This window comes from Rana temporaria, chromosome 1 (assembly GCF_905171775.1).
Source record: "Rana temporaria chromosome 1, aRanTem1.1, whole genome shotgun sequence".
NCBI classification, from domain to species: Eukaryota; Metazoa; Chordata; class Amphibia; order Anura; family Ranidae; genus Rana; species Rana temporaria.
Genome location: NC_053489.1, coordinates 570,254,787 through 570,274,917, shown reverse-complemented (window position 1 = coordinate 570,274,917; position 20,131 = coordinate 570,254,787). Strand labels below are relative to the sequence as shown.

General features: G+C 43.4%; 1 protein-coding gene across 5 annotated transcripts in view; it reads left to right on the top strand.

The window, feature by feature from the left end:
* Positions 1–20,131, top strand: part of MICU3 (mitochondrial calcium uptake family member 3) — a 262,036-nt gene that overhangs the window by 178,968 nt on the left and 62,937 nt on the right. For 3 of the 5 annotated variants that reach the window (XM_040334668.1, XM_040334665.1, XM_040334667.1), the window contains exon 8: positions 1,604–1,642. The exons of the other annotated variants lie outside the window; for them this stretch is intronic. In XM_040334668.1, the coding sequence (XP_040190602.1) occupies positions 1,604–1,642 (39 nt within the window). The remainder of the gene's footprint in view (positions 1–1,603; positions 1,643–20,131) is intronic. 5 annotated transcript variants of the gene reach the window in all.

The window sequence follows — 20,131 nt, the reverse complement described above, 5'->3', positions numbered from 1 at the left end:
GCTCCATGCGGGTTCCAGTAGGTCTCCTGCAATATTTGCGCCAACTGTGGTGTAATTTAACAGAATATTCATCTGAAAAATCCACCTTCTGCCACTTTTCCAGAGTCCATCCTTTAAGCAGGCTGTGGCCCTTGGCAAATGCCACACGGTTTTTCAATTGTCTTTTGTTTAGTCCTGGCTTATGGGCACTGATTCGACCATGGAGGCCAGTTCGAGACAGAATCCGACAAACTGTTTTGGTTGACACAGGGACTTCAGATGACCAGGTCTCATGGAGCTCTGCTGCAGTGGAAAATGGTCTGGCCTTGGATTTTCGAGCCAACAAACGGTCCTCTCGAGCAGTTGTCTTGCGAGGTCGGTCTGACCTGGCCTTGTCCAAAACGTCTCCAGTCTCTTCAAATCTTTTTTTTATCCTCTGAACTTGACGCTGAGACACATTGAAGGTGTCTGCCACATCAGCAGTGGATCTGGTCTTCAGCCTCTTGATCATCAACACTTTAGTCTCTGGGTGAATCTTAGGCATGTTTGCAGAGGTCTAGTTCCAGTTGAGAAGGTCTAGTGTAGTGGTGGTCTTTTTATACACACCTGAGACCTAATTGATCCGATATTAGTCACAGGTGAAGCTCATATAACAAGGCGACAACACTTATGTCTTGGCAAAAATTAACTCAATGGGCTTTACCAAGCTGTGAATATTAGAATACTCTGTCAGTTTCGTTTTGCACTGAAACATTATTACAAAAGCTGTTGGGATTAAAATGACCCATTTCTTGTAACAAAATCTTGATTAGAAATATATTTTAGCGACACTTCAGGTCAATATGTACACAAGCGACAAGACTTTTGTCAGGGACTGTATGCTTCTGCTTTGCCATAACTTCCACTCTCCTGTGTAAAAATGAAAAAAGGTACCTGTATGATAAAAATGGTTACAACTTGACTAGAATGGGGGAATAGCCTGAAGACTAAGAAGGGGTTCTGATACAAATTGGGGCATAGCCTGAAGACTAAGAAGGGGTTCTGATACAAATTGGGGCATAGCCTGAAGACTAAGAAGGGGTTCTGATACAAATTGGGGCATAGCCTGAAGACTAAGAAGGGGTTCTGATACAAATTGGGGGATAACCTGAAGACTAAGAAGGGGTTCTGATACAAATTGGGGCATAGCCTGAAGACTAAGAAGGGGTTCTGATACAAATTGGGGCATAGCCTGAAGACTAAGAAGGGGTTCTGATACAAATTGGGGCATAGCCTGAGGACTAAGAAGGGGTTCTTCACTTAAGGCAAAAAATGTACTGGTCATACCCTTGAATTAATGTTCTAGTGATTGTTTCTGTATTTATATGCTATAATATTTTCTCTCTTTGATTGCTTAAAAAAATGTATAAGAAATATCTGGTGGTTCCAGCCCTTACTATTGTAATGAATTACATGTTGGTCATGTTGTAAACTGTGCTGCATGTGTCTGTTTTGTGTTGTCAGTAAATAGTGAAAGATGTGCATGCCTTAACCTATTCTGTTTGTCTTCTTTCCTTTCATCCGGCTGCTCACGACTTGACTCTGAAATGTGACACTTCACTTGGGCCTTGTTGGTGTATGTAAGCGTCTACAACTTTATGGATACCTTGCAACAACTAACGGTGTATGTACATGTGCTTTAACATGGTCTATACACGCTTTACTCGTGAAAGCTGACACTGTCTCCTAAAAAGCCTTGTGCTGTGTTGATAACATCACCTTCTAGATCACGATTGTTATCGATGACATGTCTATGTTTCCACATGTAATCAGACAGTTATTTTAACATACAGTAGGGCAAAGTCTCTGATTTAATAAATAGAAGTGCAGGATCTTATAATGTCTATTGTGCTCAACAGCCAGTGAGATTCCAGGACACATTCTCAAGCCTCGTACACACGACCGAGTTTCTCGGCAAAAACCAGCAAGAATCTTGCTGGGTTTTTTTTTTGCCGAGGAAACCGGTCGTGTGTACACTTTTCGACGAGGAAACTGTCGAGGATCTCGTCGAGCCAAAAAGAGAGCATGTCTTCTTTTTCCTCGACGGGAATGGAGAAATTTGGCTCACCGAGATCCTCGACAGCCTAACAAGGAACTCGACGAGCAAAACGATGTGTTTCGCCCGTCGAGTTTCTCGGTCGTGTGTACGAGGCCTCACAGCGCCATTTAAATAAGGAAAAATGGAAGCGGTTTGAGAGTTCTCAACAGTTTATTTCTAAATGTGTTCCCAGTATATTTAAAAATACATTTTCCAATTTGAAAGATTCCCCTAGACATAGGATGTGCTAGTGTAAATCTCAAGGTGAGAAAAGTTATTTTCCAGACTTTAGATTTTCCTCCGGTGATTGGCCCTGGGTTGTCTGCTCAGGTTCGGCATTACTAATATATGTATAACTGATCCAGCTGTTGGCTGGACCAGGTAACAGTCTGTTAATGTCTCTGAGTACCTTAAGGCAGGGATAGGCAACCTGGAGCCCTCCAGCTGTTGTGGAACTACATTTCCCATAAGGCATTGCTAGGCTGGTAGTTACAATTACTCCCATAGGCATGATGGGACTTGTAGTTCTGCGACAGCTGGAGGGCCCCAGGTTGCCTTCCCCTGCCTTAAGGAATGACTGATCTATGAAAACAACATTAACGAAAAGTACAGGTGATGTCAGAAGGAAACAATCAAAATCTTGCTTCATTTTACCTCTACAAGAGAGAAAAATTAAGGCAGATCTTCAACATAGTGAACTTTTTATTTTTTATTTTTTCCATGTCTTCTCCCCCTTCCCTCTCTCACATTTGGACATACTTTTTGTAATTTAATGGACTTGTGCTGCACTTCTGTATTTCTCACCTAGGTGAGAACTCTCTTAGATATGGTAAATGTGAAGGTCTGGATGGGACCTTTAAAGGCACCTGTCACCTGCAGCTCATATCCATTACTGTGCATTATGGAGTTTACTGGGCTGATTCTTCAGTGATTATTAATTGTTATGAACACTTGCTAGGAACTGCAAAATGATTAGAGAGATTGTTTAAAATTCTAATGTGCAAGTTTGTAGCCTTTTTATGAACTCGATTTTGGCATTGGTGTCTGTTGTATATCTGAGTGTAAAATTAAATTAAAAAAATTGAAGAAAAACAATGTAGCACATTTACAATAGATATTATTTATATACTAAACTAGAACTAAACAATATTTAGTTTTTAACAGAGTAGGGAAGAGTTAAAAGCCCTGCTGGTTTAGTTTTTGTTGTCTGCTTCCTGTAAGGGCTCGTTCATACCACATGCAGTGCAGTGACTTTTTTCTGCATCAAAAAAGCTTGGAATATAGGTTATATGGGTTCCAATTGCATAGTTCACACCAGCTCAGTGTATTTCAGTGCTTTTCAGTGCCAGAAAAAAAAGTACACCATGCTGCAAAGAAGAACCCACCAGCCACCACTGCTAGTATGAGTGAGCTACGGTCCAAGATTTGGAAGAAAGAGCAATACTTCCTTATTGGGGCAATACCATAAACACGTATGGTTCTTCCCTATTTTGGCTTACTACATTACAAAGCATAAGGAATCCTGTTCCATAGTGCCATACAAGACCTACTTTAAAAGCGGTGTTCCAGACGCAATATTTTTTTTTTTAAAGTCAGCAGCTATAAACACTGTAGCTGTTGACTTTTAATAAGGACACTTACCTGTCCAGGGAGCCCAAAATGTCAGCCCCCCGAGACCGACCCATCCACCGGATTCTGTGCAGGCACTGCCATACCATCTAAGGGAAACCAGCAGTGGAGTCTTCAGGCTTCACAGCCGGTTTGCTACTGCGCAGCACTTTCTGAATGGCCCAGTTGTCTTCTGGGACATACACATTTCACAGAAGGCAGCGGGGGGAAGAGGAAATGACGCCCTGGGCCACGGCCGAGCTAAGACAGAAGTACACACAGAAAAGGTAAGAAAGAAAAAAAAATATCCAAAGTCGAGTGGTGGAGGGGGGTAGTCTTTCCTTTAAAGGGATTGTAAAGGAAAAAATGTTTTTCCCTAAATAGCTTCCTTTACCTTAGTGCAGTCCTCCTTCACTTACCTCATCCTTCCATTTTGCTTTTAAATGTCCTTATTTCTTCTGAGAAATCCTCACTTCCTGTTCTTCTGCCTGTAACTACACACCGTAATGTGAGGCTTTCTCCCTGGTGTGGAGAAAGCCTCTTGAGGGGGGAGGGGGCGAGCAGGAGTGTCAGGGCGCCCACTAACACACAGCTCCTTTCTCTATCTGCAAAGTAGAGAGTGTCCTGACACTCCTGCTCGCCCCCTCCCCCTCAAGAGGCTTTCTCCACACCAGGGAGAAAGCCTCACATTACGGTGTGTAGTTACAGACAGAAGAACAGGAAGTGAGGATTTCTCAGAAGAAATCAGGACATTTAAAAGCAAAATCGAAGGATGAGGTAAGTGAAGGAGGACTGCACTAAGGTAAAGGAAGCTATTTAGGGAAAAATATTTTTTCCTTTACAACCCCTTTAAGACAAAGTGGTAAAAGTGGTTGGAACTCCGCTTTAAGGATTGTTTTTGTTTTTTTTAAGAATTGGTTAAAGTGTTACTAAACCCAGGACCCTGCATTCACTATATCTGATCTCTGGTATTTTAGTAAATATAAACTGCTTTTCTCATCAGCAGTAAATAGCAGTCTTTTGACTTCTATCAGCCGAGCATTGGAAAAGCTTGTAGGAGTTTTCATTCTACTCTAACTGTCCTATGAGGCTGCATGACTCCTGCCCTCTTTCTGGACAGTGCTGATTGGCCCTGTGCTGATCACATGCACCCTCCCCAAAAAAATAATAAATTATCCAAGGCTCTGTTTTATCAGGGACAGTAAAAGAAGGGGAGGATCAGAGAAGACAGGCCCAAACAGTCTTTTTACACAATGTGCAGGATTAACCCCTTAGGTTCCACAATGAGTTAAACAAGCATGCTTTACTGCATATACAGACTGATTTTACTGTTGTGGGATTGGTGACACTTTAAAGGGGTTGTAAAGGTTTGTTTTTTATTTTCTAAATAGGTTCCTTTAAGTTAGTGCATTGTTGGTTCACTTACCTTTTACTTCGATTTCCCTTCTAAATGTTTTATTTTTTTTTGTCTGAATTTCTCATTTCCTGTTTCTCCTCAGTAAGCTTGCCCCCATCATCTGAGCCGTTCTGGATGGGGGTTAGTTAGCGTGCTCGCCCCCTCCCTTGGGACTACATGCCTGCGCAGGGATGTAGTACCAAGGGAGGGGGCATGCAAGCTAACTATCCCCCATCCAGAAGGGCTCAGATGATGGGGGCAAGCTTACTGAGGAGAAACAGGAAATGAGAAGTTCAGACAAAAAAAAATAAAACATTTAGAAGGGAAATCGAAGGAAAAGGTTAGTGAACCAACAATGCACTAGAGTATGAATTTCCTTTGGAAAACTAATATTGTGAGGTCCCAGAAAAAGAAGAAAATTTAATTTATAGCTCCAAAGTGAAAAAGAGTGCTAATCTGCCCAAATATGTAGTACAGTATACATGGATTTAAAGTTCTTTATTTTCATGAAAACATCCCTTTAAATGAACAGTTACTCCTGGAAATGTGCGAAGGTCCCCAACCTGCCAGTACATGTTCCACAGATGTCAAAAGTTAGTGTTGTTTTCTTCCTTTCTCTCTTGTCACTGGAGCGTTCTTTACAGTCCACTTTTAAGTGTTTTTGAAAATGGTATTTAATGAAGATATGTCAATATTTTTACTGTCACTAATTACTTGTTATTTTTACACAGCAGGGTGCTCCTGCTTTCAAAATGACATCCGTAGAATAGGACACGTATTTTTATGGCCATTTTCCACACCCAAATCTTCATGTTATGAATTTGGCACTTACATTACTATTGAAATACATGTGTGGACTGTTATAGTTTCCAGTATTGTGCCTGAAAGAAATGTACAGTTGTTTCAACGTTTTTTCATGTGTTACAGGGCTTCTAACCCCTCAAGTTTCTTTTACCTTAATGTATTAAGGTGAAAAACCTTCTGTAGGGCAACAGCTCCCCAGAGCCCCCCTTTTACTTCCCTTAACCCGATCTCTCCAGCGACTGGGACGAGCACAGCATCTCCAGCCCCTGTCTCAGGTCCTCATTGGATAGATTGATAGCAGCAGCAGCCATTGGCTCCCTGTGCTATCAATCAAATCCAGTGACGGAAGCCGGGGGCAGGGCCGAGTCCTGCTGTCTGTGTTAATGGATGCGGCAGCAGGACTCAGGAGCACCCCCGAGTGTCCCCTTGGAATGCGGGTCTCTGAGGGGGCACTCGATGCGGGAAGGAGCCAGGAGCGCCACTGGGGGACCCCAGAAGAGGAGGATCGGGCCACTCTCTGCAAAACCCTTGCACAGAGGTTAGTATACCATGTTCGTTATTTAATTTTTTTTTTATATATAAATTGACATAAATAATTTAATCAGTCTGTTCTAAATGTTTTAAAACCCTTGTTTCTGTGTATACGTTGCTACTTTAAATGTACTTGGGGGCAGCCATATTTTTTCATTACATATGCAGACTCTGCTTCCTGTTTTACAGTGCTACGTATTGGTTGTGCTCTTTATTCAGTACAAGTCTTAGGCCCCATACACACGGGAGGATTTATCCGCGGATACGGTCCAGCGGACCGTTTCCGCGGATAAATCCTCTCGAGGATTTCAGCAGATTTTAATGCGATGGAAATCCGCATTGAAATCCGCGCCGAAATCCTCTGGCGATGACGTGTCGCGCCGTCGCCGCGATGATGACGCGGCGACGTGCGCGACGCTGTCATATAAGGAATTCCACGCATGCGTCGAATCATTACGACGCATGCGGGGGATCCCTTCGGACGGATGGATCCGGTGAGTCTATACAGACCAGCGGATCCATGGATTTGCTTGGCATGTCAGCAAATATTCGATCTGCTGGAATCCATCCCATGGGAGAAATATCCGCGGAAACAGATCCGCTGGCGTGTACACACCATAGGATCTATCCGCTGAAACCCATTTGCTGGGATTTTTCAGCGGATGGATTCTATCGTGTGTACGGGGCCTTAGTGTTGGCCAACTCACTGAAAACAATGCATTCCCTCTACAGATGTAATATTAGCAGTGTCAATGTAGATTTAAATCTTAAAGTGGTTGTAAACCAAGGGAGCTGCGGTGGCTCAACGCGATTGGCACTGCGCTGACGAGCCATTCACCTCTGCAGCTAGGGGTTCGGATCCCGGTCTCGGCTACATGTGAATTGAGTTTGGTGGTCTCAGCCCGGCTCCCGGTGGGTGTGCTATGCGAGGTAAGCCTGCGCTTAGTACGCCCATCCCCCTCCCACAAAAACCACCATCCTTACACGCACTCGAAATTGGGTTAACATGCACGCACTTTGACCACGCGGTCTCTAAAAAGAGAGACGAAGGACGGGCTAGATCCTCTCAAGCCCTGTTGGGCTTCAAAGCGGAGCAGGTAGGGCGGGCTGTGTGGGAGGACCCCCTCACGCACCCGCCATTGCCACCCGGGGCATGGAGAAAGATGGCAGATTGCCTCTGGGGGAGGCCTGCCTACTCCCAACTCCTGCAGTCCGGCTCCTCTCTCGAGTACACGCACAAAATACACTTTAAAAAAAAAAAAGTGGTTGTGAAGCCTGTTACACTACTTGTACCTACCTGTAGGTACTGAAAATATCTATTGACCATATATGCTTGCACCGACATCATGGGCACATGCGCACTGAAGAAACGGCTCGCTCGAGCCGTTTCTTCAGACGCTGTGCCATGACCGGCAGCTCCCGTGCATGCGCGGAAGTGACATTGGTGTGGCTCCGGCCAATCACAGTGCCGGAGCAGCTAACCCAGAAATGACTCCAGGACACCTGTCGCCGGTCACAGCGGTGTACGGGGACCGCTGCAACAGCGCTGATCTAAGGTAAGTATTTCCTAATGATTATGCCTTTGTCTTATAGGTGTTTTTTTTGTTTGTTTTTCTTCTCCACTTACAACCACTTTAAAGACTAATGCCGCATACACACAATAGGAAATTCCGTTAAGAAAAATGTGTTTTTTTCTCCCGACGGAATGTTGGTTCAAACTTGTGTTGCATACACACGGTCACACAAATCTTGTCGGAAACTCCGACCGTGGAGAACATGGCGATGTACAAGACGTACAACGAGCCGAGATCAATGAAGTTCAATAGGGAGTTCGGCTCTTCTGCTTGATTCTGAGCATGCGTTTTTTTTGCGTATCGGAATTGCATACAGACAATTTTTTCTGTCGGAAAAATAGAGAACCTGCTCTCAATCTTTTGTTGGCGGAAGTTCTTTTTTTTTTTTTTTTTTTTTTTTTTTTTTTTTTTCACGTCAGACTCTGCTCACATATAGCCGAGAGGCTAGCTCACGGTTCGCCCGCCCTTAGCATCTCTCTTGCGGCTTCGCATCATTCGTGGGTTTTTTTTTTTTTTTTTTGATATTACGGATTTAACATTTTTAAACTGTTAGGTTGGTGTTTTCCCGCTTGACGAATCTAACTACGTTAGCATTTCGTTATTATTCCCCCCCTTTTCCTCCCCCCCTTTTCCTTCCCCCCCCCCCCCCCCCGGATCTGTGTGCCATGCAATCTTCTTTGTGGTTTTTCATCTTTCTGCTTCTGTCGTTCCCTGGACGAACTTTTCTGTGGATTTGAACACTTTCCACTTTTCCCAAACCATCCTGTTTCTGTCCTCTTCTCCTAACTCTCTGCAGGCAAGATACTCCATCTCTTCTATATATTCCACCCTTTCTATCCACTCTTTAATTGATGGCCTCTTTGGGTGTAACCAATTTTTGGGGATCAGAGCCTTAGCTGCGTTTAACAACACTGGGACCAGAGTTGTTCCATATTGTTTTTTGGTTTTTTCAGTTCCATGAAACAAACAGGTCAGCGGGCTACATATAATCGTCTCTCCTGTTATTTCTGCGATATATTTCAAGATTTCTTTCCAATATTCCTGCATTCTCGGGCAGTCCCACCATATATGTAGCGTTGTTCCTTTTTGTTTACAGTTTCTCCAACATAGCTCTGAATTTCTAGGGTGGATCTTATTCATTCTTGATGGGGTCATGTGCCATCGCACCATACATTTATAATTTGCTTCTATGGTGGTAATGTCCGCGGCATGGTTATATACTGCACCTATCATTTGTGTTTTATCAATTTTTTTACCAATGTCGCTTTCCCATTTTTCTAAAAAGGGCAATGCTTCCTGGGCCTCAAGTTCTGTTAGTATCCCGTATACCTTTGATATACCGTGTATCAGGGGCTTGTCCATGCTGCATATTTTTTCTATTGGATATAGTGTCTTGTCTTCCCTAATTGGTTGTGGTAGTGTGCTCACAAAATGTTTTAACTGCATATACTCCCATTCACTCATGCTTTGTTCCCCTTCCCCTATTTTTATCTCTTGTCTAAGTTTAATTTTTCCCCGTGTAACAATATCTTTTAATTTTTTCTCCCCTAAGTGTTTTCCAAAACGTGTTCCGTTACCTGGTGGAAAAAAATTTGTGCCTGCTAATGGGATTAATGGAGAGTTATACTCCCATTTTTCCCGTCTCAATATTGTGTCCCATATCCTAAATACGTTCCTTGTTATGTTGTGTGTGTTCGTGCTAAATTCCCTCATTTTCGGTGGTATCCATACATTTCTACTTAATTGTGTCCCACTTAATATTTCTTCTATACGTACCCATTTTTTTTGTGTATGTGCGTTTGTCCATTCTACCATCCTAGCTAAGTTTACAGCAAAATAATATCTTTTTATATCGGGGAGCCCCAACCCCCCTCCTTTTTTTTTCAAGCTCAACAATGAATAGCTTAATCTAGCCTTTTTACCTGCCCATAAATATTTCAAAATTACTGTTTTAATTACTTTAAAGAAGCTTTGCGGTATTTTTATTGGGAGCATTTGAAGTTTGTATGTTATCTTTGGTAAAATCATCATTTTAAACGCATTAATCTTGCCTATCCAGGAGATATGTTTTTTTTGCTAGGTTTTTCAGGTCATGGTTAATGTCATTGATTAAGGGGACAAAGTTGGCCGAGTAGAGTTTTTCAACTTTAGATGTAATTTTTATACCCAAGTACGTTATAGCTTCTTTTTCCCATGTAAATGGATACTCTTTCTGTAGTTCTTCTGCTTCTTTTTTTTCTATCCCCAGATTCAAGATTACCGTTTTTATCGGGTTTATTTTAAAATTTGAAAGTTCTCCATATCTTTTTATTTCCTTTATAACATTAGGGAGAGATACTCTAGGATTGGTCAGATATAGAAGTATGTCATCCGCATACGCCGCCACCTTGTGTTCTTCATCTCCCACTCTCACCCCTCCTATCCCCGGGTTTTCCCGGATTTTTGCTAACAACGGTTCCAAAGCTATTACATATAGGAGAGGTGAGAGCGGGCACCCCTGTCTGGTTCCGTTTTCCATGTTGAACACAGATGACACACTCCCATTGACCTTCACCCTTGCCGTCGGGTAGCTGTACAGGTTCTTTACCCATTTCATGAACCTTGGGCCCATGCCTATTTTTTGTAAAGTTTCCATCATAAACCCCCAGTCGACTCTGTCAAATGCTTTTTCGGCATCTAAGGACATGAGTACGACTGGGGGTTTCTTTTTTGGGTCTTGTTGTAACAGTAACAGGGTCCTTATACTATTGTCTCTTCCTTCTCTGCCTGCTACAAAGCCCGCCTGATCTGAGTTTATTAATTGCGGCATTAAACCTTTTATCCTGGTTGCTAATATTTTCGCGTATACTTTCAGGTCTGCGTTTAACAGTGCTATTGGACGGTAGGAGGAACACAACGTTCCATCTTTTCCCGTTTTAGGGATAATAGAAATATTTGCCAAAAGAGATTCTTTTCTTATTTCTTCTTCCTCTCCTATTTTGTTAAAATAGTTACATATCTCTGGAACCAGGAGTTCGCTAAATGTTTTATAATATTTGATCGGCAAGCCGTCGGGGCCTGGACTTTTCCCGCTCGGGGTTTCCCTGAAGGCTCTATGTACCTCTTCTTGAGTTATTGGGGCCTCTAGGGATTCAATGTCATTTTGAGAAATTTGAGGTAATTTCGCTTCTTCTAAGTATTCCCTGATTTTTCTTTTTCTCATCTTTTCTTGCTCTTGTGTTTCCTTAGTTCTTATTGAATATAGTGAGCTATAAAAAGTCCGAAAGGATTCCGCTATTTCAGACGTCTTATATTTCATAAGGCCGTCTTGATTCTTTATTTTTTCGATGTAGTTTTTTTTTTTTTTTTCCCTGGATATTTTGGCTAAATGTTTCCCTGGTTTGTTCCCCCATTTATATCTCTCCTTTCTAACATTTTTGAATATGTCTCTTGTTTCAACCTTCATCAGATCTCTAAGCTGGGTCCTCTTTACAATAATTTCATGATATATTTCATTTTCTCCTCGTTCTTTATGCATTTGCTCCAGTTCAAATAGCTCAGTTGTTAATTTTTTCATGTTAAATTTCCTTATCTTTTTTTTCCCTGCTCCTATTGAGATTAATTTCCCTCTAATGTATGCCTTATGGGCCTCCCAAACGGTAGCTACCCTTACTTCAGGTGTGTTATTAAGGGTGAAATATTGATCCAATTCCGTTCTCACTGTGTTGTTTACCTCTATATCCTCTATAAGTTCTTCATTCAGGTTCCATGATCCTTTTCTTTGCTCTATTTCTTTGAATCTAATTTCCGCAATTACAGGAGCATGATCTGAGATTGTAGATACCCCTATCGAAGTATCTACTACCTCTTCCAATAACTCATGGTCTACCAATATATAGTCCAATCTTGAGTATGTTCCGTGCACGGAGGAATAGTAAGTGTAGTCTCTTTTATTTGGATATGTAATCCTCCAGGGATCTATTAAACAGTAGCTATGCATTTTTTTTCTTAATATTCTAAGCTGTTTAATATTTCGCCTCTGAGCCCCGGATGTACTATCCAGTTGATAGTCCATTGAGAGATTGAAATCTCCTGCTAGTATTACATGTCCTACTTTAAAGTCCATTAAGGCATTCAAAATCCCCCTCAGATATTTATGCGGTTGGCTGTTTGGGCAGTAAATATTTGCTAACGTGTATTTTTTCCCTTGGAGTACTCCTTTTAGAAACAAATAACGACCTTCCGGGTCTACTTTCCTATCTTCCACTGTAAAGGAGATATTTTTCCCTATTCCTATGGCGACCCCTTTTGCTCTCTTCTTTGGGGAGTCCCCGTAGTACCAACTAGGAACTGCCCGAGAATACAATCTGACATTAGAGTCCAGCGTTATGTGTGTCTCTTGCAGGAAAACTATTTCAGCGGAATACCTTTCAATTTCTCTTAGTACCATATGTCTTTTTTCGGGGCAACTGAGACCTCTTACATTATATGTTAAGAACTTTATGTTTGTCATATTTTTTTTTTTTTATTTTTTTTTTTCCCTCTGTCTTGGGTATATATGTTCTTTCCTACTGCATGACACACAGATCTGAATCCCTTTCCCCCCCTCTCTAATCTTCCCCTCTCCCTTCCCACCCAATCTCCTCCCCCCCCTCCCTTCTCCCTCCCCCCCCCTCCCTTCCATTTGTACCTTGCCCCCTTGTTCTTCTTTTGGGGCTTTCTCCTCCCCTCCCCCCCCCCCCGTTCGATCCCTGACCTTCTGGTCATTTTTAGAGCTTTTTCTATTTGGCGCTCCTGGCGCTCTTTTGCTCCTCAGGCTGAGGTGGAGTTCTATTTTAGCCTGGTCTCCTGTCCCCCTATACTAGGGAACTGGTGAAGAAGCACTCTCTGGGTCTCCCTTCTCCCTGGTCCGACTCCGATAGCTTACTATGTTGACCCTCCCCATTTCCCCCCCCCCCACAGCCCCCCCTCCCACAATTCCCCTCCTCCCCGGCCGATCAACGCTAATAATTTCTTGGTATTGGGATGCCTAAACTATGACAAAATTCTGGTATTTCCTCCAAAAACCTCAGGCTTGCCGAAACACCATTTTTCCTGCCTATTAGGCACGCTGGAAATCCCCAGTTATACTGAATATCATGCTCCTGCAGAACACCTAGCAATGGTTTTAAACTTCTTCTTCGTTTTAACGTCTCTTGTGACAGATCTTGATAAATTTGAATATTATGTTGATCGTATCCTAACGGCGACTTCCCTCTCAGTTTTCTCCATAGCTGGTTTTTCTCTTCCCAACTTTCAAAACGCACAATAATGTCCCTTGGGTAATCCTGTGCTCTCTCCCTAGGACGTCTTATTCTGTGTGCTCGTTCTATTCTGAGTGGGGAAGTTGTTTCTCTCTCTAATATTGGATTGCAGATTTTTCTTATTATTTCTGGGAGGTCCTCGGCTTGTGTCGTTTCTGGAACACCGCGTATTCTTATATTCTTTCTTCTATCTCTGTTCTCTTGATCTTCTAATTTATACGCCTGTTCTCGTTGGTTTATTTTTAATGCTTTTATTTCATCCTCTAGTTTTTTAAATGAGATTACATTATGGTCAACTTTTTTCTCCACTTCTTCCACTCTTTCCAATATATGCCCCATGTTTTTCTCCATTTTTTCCATTTGCGTTTTGAGTGATCTTTCTAACGCAGCGAACATGCCTTCCATCTCCCTTTTTGTTGGCAAAAGTGTCATATCCTGCGTTTCTTCCTTATTTCTCCGTTCTAGATCTATTTCTTTGTCTGTTTCCCTATCTTGATCTGTTCTGCTCTCTAGGAGTGATTCTGAAAATGTTTCTGAGTCAGCCAAGGTATTAGCTGGCCCTTTTTTCTTATCTTTTTTCTTCTCCTTTTCTGCCTGGCCTGTTCTGCCAATCGATGGTTTTTCTATGTGCTGGTTGTCGCCGTTTATCACATGGGTCACAAATTTACACATCGGGCCTGGGCTTTGACTTAAACGGGGTACCTTTGGGGTTGCCCCGCCTTTCACTATTTTTCCCCTTGTGGTCATCTTTGCCCCTGAGTTGTAACTACGTCACTTTAGAACGGTTCCGAGGGAGATCCGTTTTGCGCTTGTGATAGGTGTGTACTCCCCTCTCCTCCCCGTCTCCAATGCCCGTATATCTCGGGGACCTTCTCCTACGGGTTTACCTGGCTCTATGGTCGGGTTACCCGCAATGCGTATAGTACTTTTACCGATACTTTTACCGTTATGTTATGTCTTTTGATGTTTCATTTATCGCATTTTAAAGTTGTTGTAATATTTCTGTTTTTTATCTTGAACCTTAAAAAAAGGTATTCAGAACCATTCAGAGCCGTTAACATGTATACTGACCCCACTCTTCTATCTGACTCCAGTGTCCGTCTGTCAAGTACAGTACAGTAAAAATTCAGTGTATCTTGTTCATATATTGAACCCCATACGAAGAGAGAAAGTATCAAGAGGGGGCCACAGGAGAAACAATGGGGTTACCGACCTCCTTTCAGGAACACAAAGAAACTGGCAATGCTGAACTCATGTCTCTTATGTCACATTATTCCATGCTATCACAACAGTCCCATCCTTTTATCAGTTCCTCAGGGAGCAGTATCCCATTTATGTTTTACTTTTTAATACTTCTTATAAATTTTTTTTTTTTTTTTAAAAAAGGAGTTTGTACTCACCACTTCAATGGTTGAAGTGCATTCGTATTGTGTACTCACCGGTCCATTGTTGTTTAGGGGAGCTTACCAGCTGTTTGTGTTCTGAGTTGTTTCCCCGCCTGCTATTGTGATAGTGGTGATAGTGGTGAAGCCTGCTGCAGCCTAGTCCTCTTCGTCTAGGATTGATGCTCCATTTCGCTGGGCTGCAGGGCTATGGAGCTACAGAGCCTCCCTGCGCTGTATGTCAGTTTCCCCCCCCCCCCGAGCCCCCCTCCCGGGGCCGCACGTCGCGCCTCCACAGCGCGTCCGCTCGTATGCTCCGGGGGTCCGGGCAGACCAGGGAGAAGCAGCGCAGCACTGCTGCCTATCCGCCAGGAGAGTCTGGGGGGACGAGGGAAACGCCGCAACACCGCCAGCTGTCAGCCGGGAGAGACAAGGGACCCGGAGGAGCCGCCCACGTGTCGGGTAAGCCGTCGGGGGAGAACCTGCAGGTCCGCTCCGAACGACCGGCCAGGAGCTACGTTCCGGGGAGGGAGGGAGGAGGGAGGGGGGCCCCCACGCCTAGTAGAGGAAGCGGAGGGAACGGAGGGAGCGGGGGGTCCAACTCTGGCTCAATTCAGCGTGGCTTCGGAGCATGGCTGGAGAGCGGGCATCCCATCTAGCTGCTCCTCCACGCCGACCGCGCCATCTCCAGACTCCTCCCTATCAGTTCGCCTTTGGGCATTTAGCAGCCTGTTGGCGGAAGTTCTGACAACAAAAGTCAGATAGAGAATTTCCGTCCAAAAGATCACATCTGACTTTTTTTGTTGGAATTTCCGATCGTGTGTACGGGGCATAAGTTCCCCTTTGCAGAAACAAATAATAGATGTACATATTTGTGCAGAAAAAGAATATGCATTTATTATTTTTTCCTGAAGGAGTCTAGAAAGCATTGCAGCTGCAATCAATAGATCATGGATGCAACATGTACGCCTACAGACATGTCCTCCGGCTTTCAGCCTATATCTCTGTATGGATTTTCTGTTTGAAAGACTGGGGACATGTCAGTGGACTACAAAAGCGCTCATCAGCACCCCTGCAGCCTATTAAAACTACAAGTCTGTCTGCTGTGGTAGAAGATGGTACTTGTAGTTTAATAATTCACAGGAAGCTGTGAATGAATAACATGGCAGTGTGGGTGGAGCCCCACACAACTGTTTATAAAATAAAATGACAGTGGGCGTTGGTAGAGAAACCCCCCACCTGTTGTCACAAAGAAGGGCGGGAGAGAAGGAAGAAACTGGCACGTTACAGTTTTCATCCTTAAAGGGGTTGTAAAGGAAAAAAATCGTGTCTCTAAATAGCTTCCTTTACCTTAGTGCAGTCCTCCTTCACTTACCTCATCCTTCCATTTTGCTTTTAAATGTCCTTATTTCTTCTGAGAAATCCTCACTTCCTGTTTGTTCTTCTGTCTGTAACTCCACACAGTAATGCAAGGCTTTCTCCCTGGTGTGGAGAAAGCCTCTTGAGGGGGGAGGGGGCGAGCAGGCAAGTCAGGACACTCTCTACTTTGCAGATAGAGAAAGGAGCTGTGTGTTAGTGGGCGTCCTGACCCTCCTGGTTGCCCCCTCCCCCCTCAAGAGGCTTTCTCCACACCAGGGAGAAAGTGTCGCATTACGGTGGTGAGTTACAGACAGAAGAACAGGAAGTGAGGATTTCTCAGAAGAAATAAGGACATTTAAAAGCAAAATCGAAGAATGAGGTAAGTGAAGAAGGACTGCACTAAGGTAAAGGAAGCTATTTAGGGGAAAAAAAATCCTTTACAACCCCTTTAATATAAGTGGAACATGTAACATGTTCCAAAGGTTCACACTTGCAGCAGCCCTTACCACCCTCTGAAAAGCATTCTGTGATTAATTGATTTTCAGAGTGCAGTTGACAGGAGGCTGAGAGGTGATATGTCACCTCTTCACCACTTGTTTTAACCCTGAAAGGCCCAAATCACTGCTTGGCAACTGCACACATCCCATCTTGTTGTCAACATTTTGCTTTATATCTCATTCAGGCACTATATTCATATTATATTCAGGCACTTCCTGGCTATTTTTACTATTTTTACTTACTCCACTGCACAGCATTGCATTGGATCCAACCCAATTTGTGTCAGCAGGTCCACTTGTAGTCTCCATCTGGAGCATAATTGGGAGACTGTTGTCACCCCATAACAGGAGATACCTGAACAAGATCCTTAACACCCACCCCCCCCCCCCTTCGGTTGGGTCTGGAGCACTTACCCCATCTATGGCAGGCAGCACTTCGCCCAGGCAGTGGGCATCACAGGCAGCAGGCATCACAGGCGGCTAGAATTACATGCAGCTTCCTCTTCCCCTGCGGGCACCACATTGGCTTCCGTCTCCTCCTCGGCAGACAATCGAAATCTTCTCCTTTTGGCCAATTAGGAAATGGGTCTCAACCCACTTCCTGATTGGCCAGGAGGAGGACTAGTGTTTCAATAGTGAATATTCATTCGCTATTGTAACACACATGGGTGGGCTTGTAGCGCAGTGCTTTGCGCACTGAGCCCACCATATTTTGAAGCCTATTAGAGCCTCTGGCTCTAATCAGGTTCTTCCAACCCCCCCTATTGGAATCCATGCATCTGGCGTTCTGTATGGGGGCCAGATGCATGGATGGGGGGCGCCCATTTGCCCTTAATGGATAAGCCACCCCTGCCCCCCCCGCTGGTGCCAATCCTGGGACTGCTACACTCTGTTGGGCTGGTTGCAGAAAGAGGACATGGGGGAACAGGGGAACATTATTTCCTCCCCTTCCTCTTTGACATATGAAGCCAGAATGTATAATGTAGATAATCCACGCTATCCCTAGAAAAAGGTGCAATTGTTGCAAACAAAGTGCAATAGTGTAAAAAAAAAGTGCGCTAGTGCAAATAAGAAGATTATCCTGAAACGGACAAATATCATCAAATATGTTATACGTAAAAATAATGCGCAACCTTAGGATTGCAATAAAGTGCAAACAAATTCTTATGTGAGTGAATACACACAAGCCTAGCGACTTGAATGAAGATAATGTGATTAAATAAACAGGAGAATATATATATATATATATATATATATATATATATATATATATACACACACACACACTCATAAATGTCCATATAAACAGCTGCAAAAGATTTGGCTATTATCACAGGAGCAGAGATGACAATCTTCGTCCTATAGTTCCATCAGACAGATAGGTATTGATGATAGCAGGTATATAAATTGGCCGCTTACCGGATCAGCTGGATCTCTATTACAGAGATCAGATGAGCTCAGCATATAGGGTTAATCCAGAAATCTACGGCAGGAATCGTGCACTCATCCAAGTCCTTTACTTCTCCAGAAAGCTACAAACAATCTCCTCCATAAATTTGTAACAAGTAAGACCGCTCATAGAGCATGATAAGGCATGTTAAAAATAGAAAAAAAGGGCTTCATGGTGCAGAAAATTCATAAAAAGAATACCCTTTATTTGAATATCGGGTTACTGACATCCAGAAACATAGAAAAAGTTTGCCAAAAAACAAACAAGTGAATATAGCAAGCTGCCAGCCGCGTCTCGAGCCAGTCAGCTGGAGTGTGGTGACGTCAGGGTCCTTGGCTCCGCCCGACGCTGTGTTTCTCTGTATGGGGCATCTACTGGGAAAGTAGGCTCCTATGAAACTTTTGAAAGCACCACCTATAGAGATTTCTATGTACAATAAACCATGACATGTGTGGTATCTACTCGGTGTAACACAATATTTTATAATTTACCAAAATAATGGGTACTATATTGTGTTTGTGTGCACTAAAGTACAGTAAAGTGTATATTTTTTCCAAAAAATATACATTTGATAAAGAGCTGTGCAAATATCAAGTTACATAAAAATTATAACAACCACCATTTTATTCTCCAGAGCCTTTGCTTTCAGAAAATACATAATGTTTGGAAGTAATTTCCTAGCAAAAAAAAATATGCATATTTTTACATGTATGTGAAAATTTTCAAAACTGCCTAGGATGGCAAGTGATTAATGTAACAGAATGAAATTATAATCATTTTAAAGCTGATTTGAGATTTCAATATTTGGGTTTAGATCTGCTTTATGGGGGAGGCTGAGTCATTGTAGTGCCTAATCCTACCCATGTCTGGACGCAGATGAGGCCAGCTTCACCAGATACACATTTTTTTTTGGTGGACATCAGCCAAACCAAATGCATTCAGCTTCTCTGGCCTAGACTCATCCAAACCAAATGCATTCAGCTTCTCTGGCCTAGACTCATCCAAACCAAATGCATTCAGCTTCTCTGGCCTAGACTCATCCAAACCAAATGCATTCAGCTTCTCTGGCCTAGACTCATCACAACACTTGCTGAATCATTTACATATGCATACTTTATGACAAGTTACTATACAAAAATGCATCAAATTGTAGTGTAGGCAGTTGCGGCTGGTGCTCAATTTTTTTTTGGGGGGGGGGGCAAATTCTGAAAACAAACACCCATCAATTGCAGCCTCACTGTGCCCATCAAACGCCGCTACTGTGCCCATCAAATGCCGCTACTGTGCCCATTAAACGCAGCCACTTTACCCATCAACCGCTGCCACTGTGCCTCAAATGCTGCTACTGTGCCCCAAACACTGCCACTGTGCCCCAAATGCTGCCACTTTGCCCATTAAATGTTGACACTGTGCCCCAAATGCTGCCACTTTGCCCATCAAACGTTGCCACTGTGCCCCAAATGCTGCCACTGTGCCCCAAACACTGCCACTGTGCCCCACATGCTGCCACTTTTGCCCATTAAATGTTGCCACCATGCCCCAAATGCTGCCACCTTGCCCATCAAACATTGCCACTGTGCCCCAAACACTGCCACTGTGCCCCAAATGCTGCCACTTTGTCCAATATCTTCTCCTGCCTGCTCCTCCTCTGCTATGATTGGACGCTGAGGCGTCCAATCACAGAACCTGTCATTTCAGCCAGTCAGGTGACAGGTAACACAAACCCGATGCATCTCATTGGCTGAAAGGGGGTTCAATTTTAACAAAGCGAATTCCTTTGGCTCTGCTAACATTGAGCTGAGTGAGAAGAGAACGCACAGCGTTGCGCCCTCTTCTCACATTTTTGGACGCCTATTAGCGCTAATGGCTCTAATCGGGTGCTTCCAAAAAACTCCCCCACCGCTGTCATTCAGGTGCCCGGTGACAGAAAAGGGGCCGGACACCTGAATAGGGGATGTCAGCAGCAACCATAGATAGATAGATTCATGCAATGCATGAATCTATCTATGGGGATTAGAGAGGGGGCGGCACTCCTACGCCCTTTATGGACACACCGCCGCTGCAGGACACAGGCTGTGTATGAACTTTTCTGTGTGTGTTTTTTTTTTTTAAACGTAGTGTTTTGTTTAAAGCCCAGCTCTTTCCCTTTTACCAGTTTACTGTATTCCTAAGGGACCCTGTGGAGTTTACTG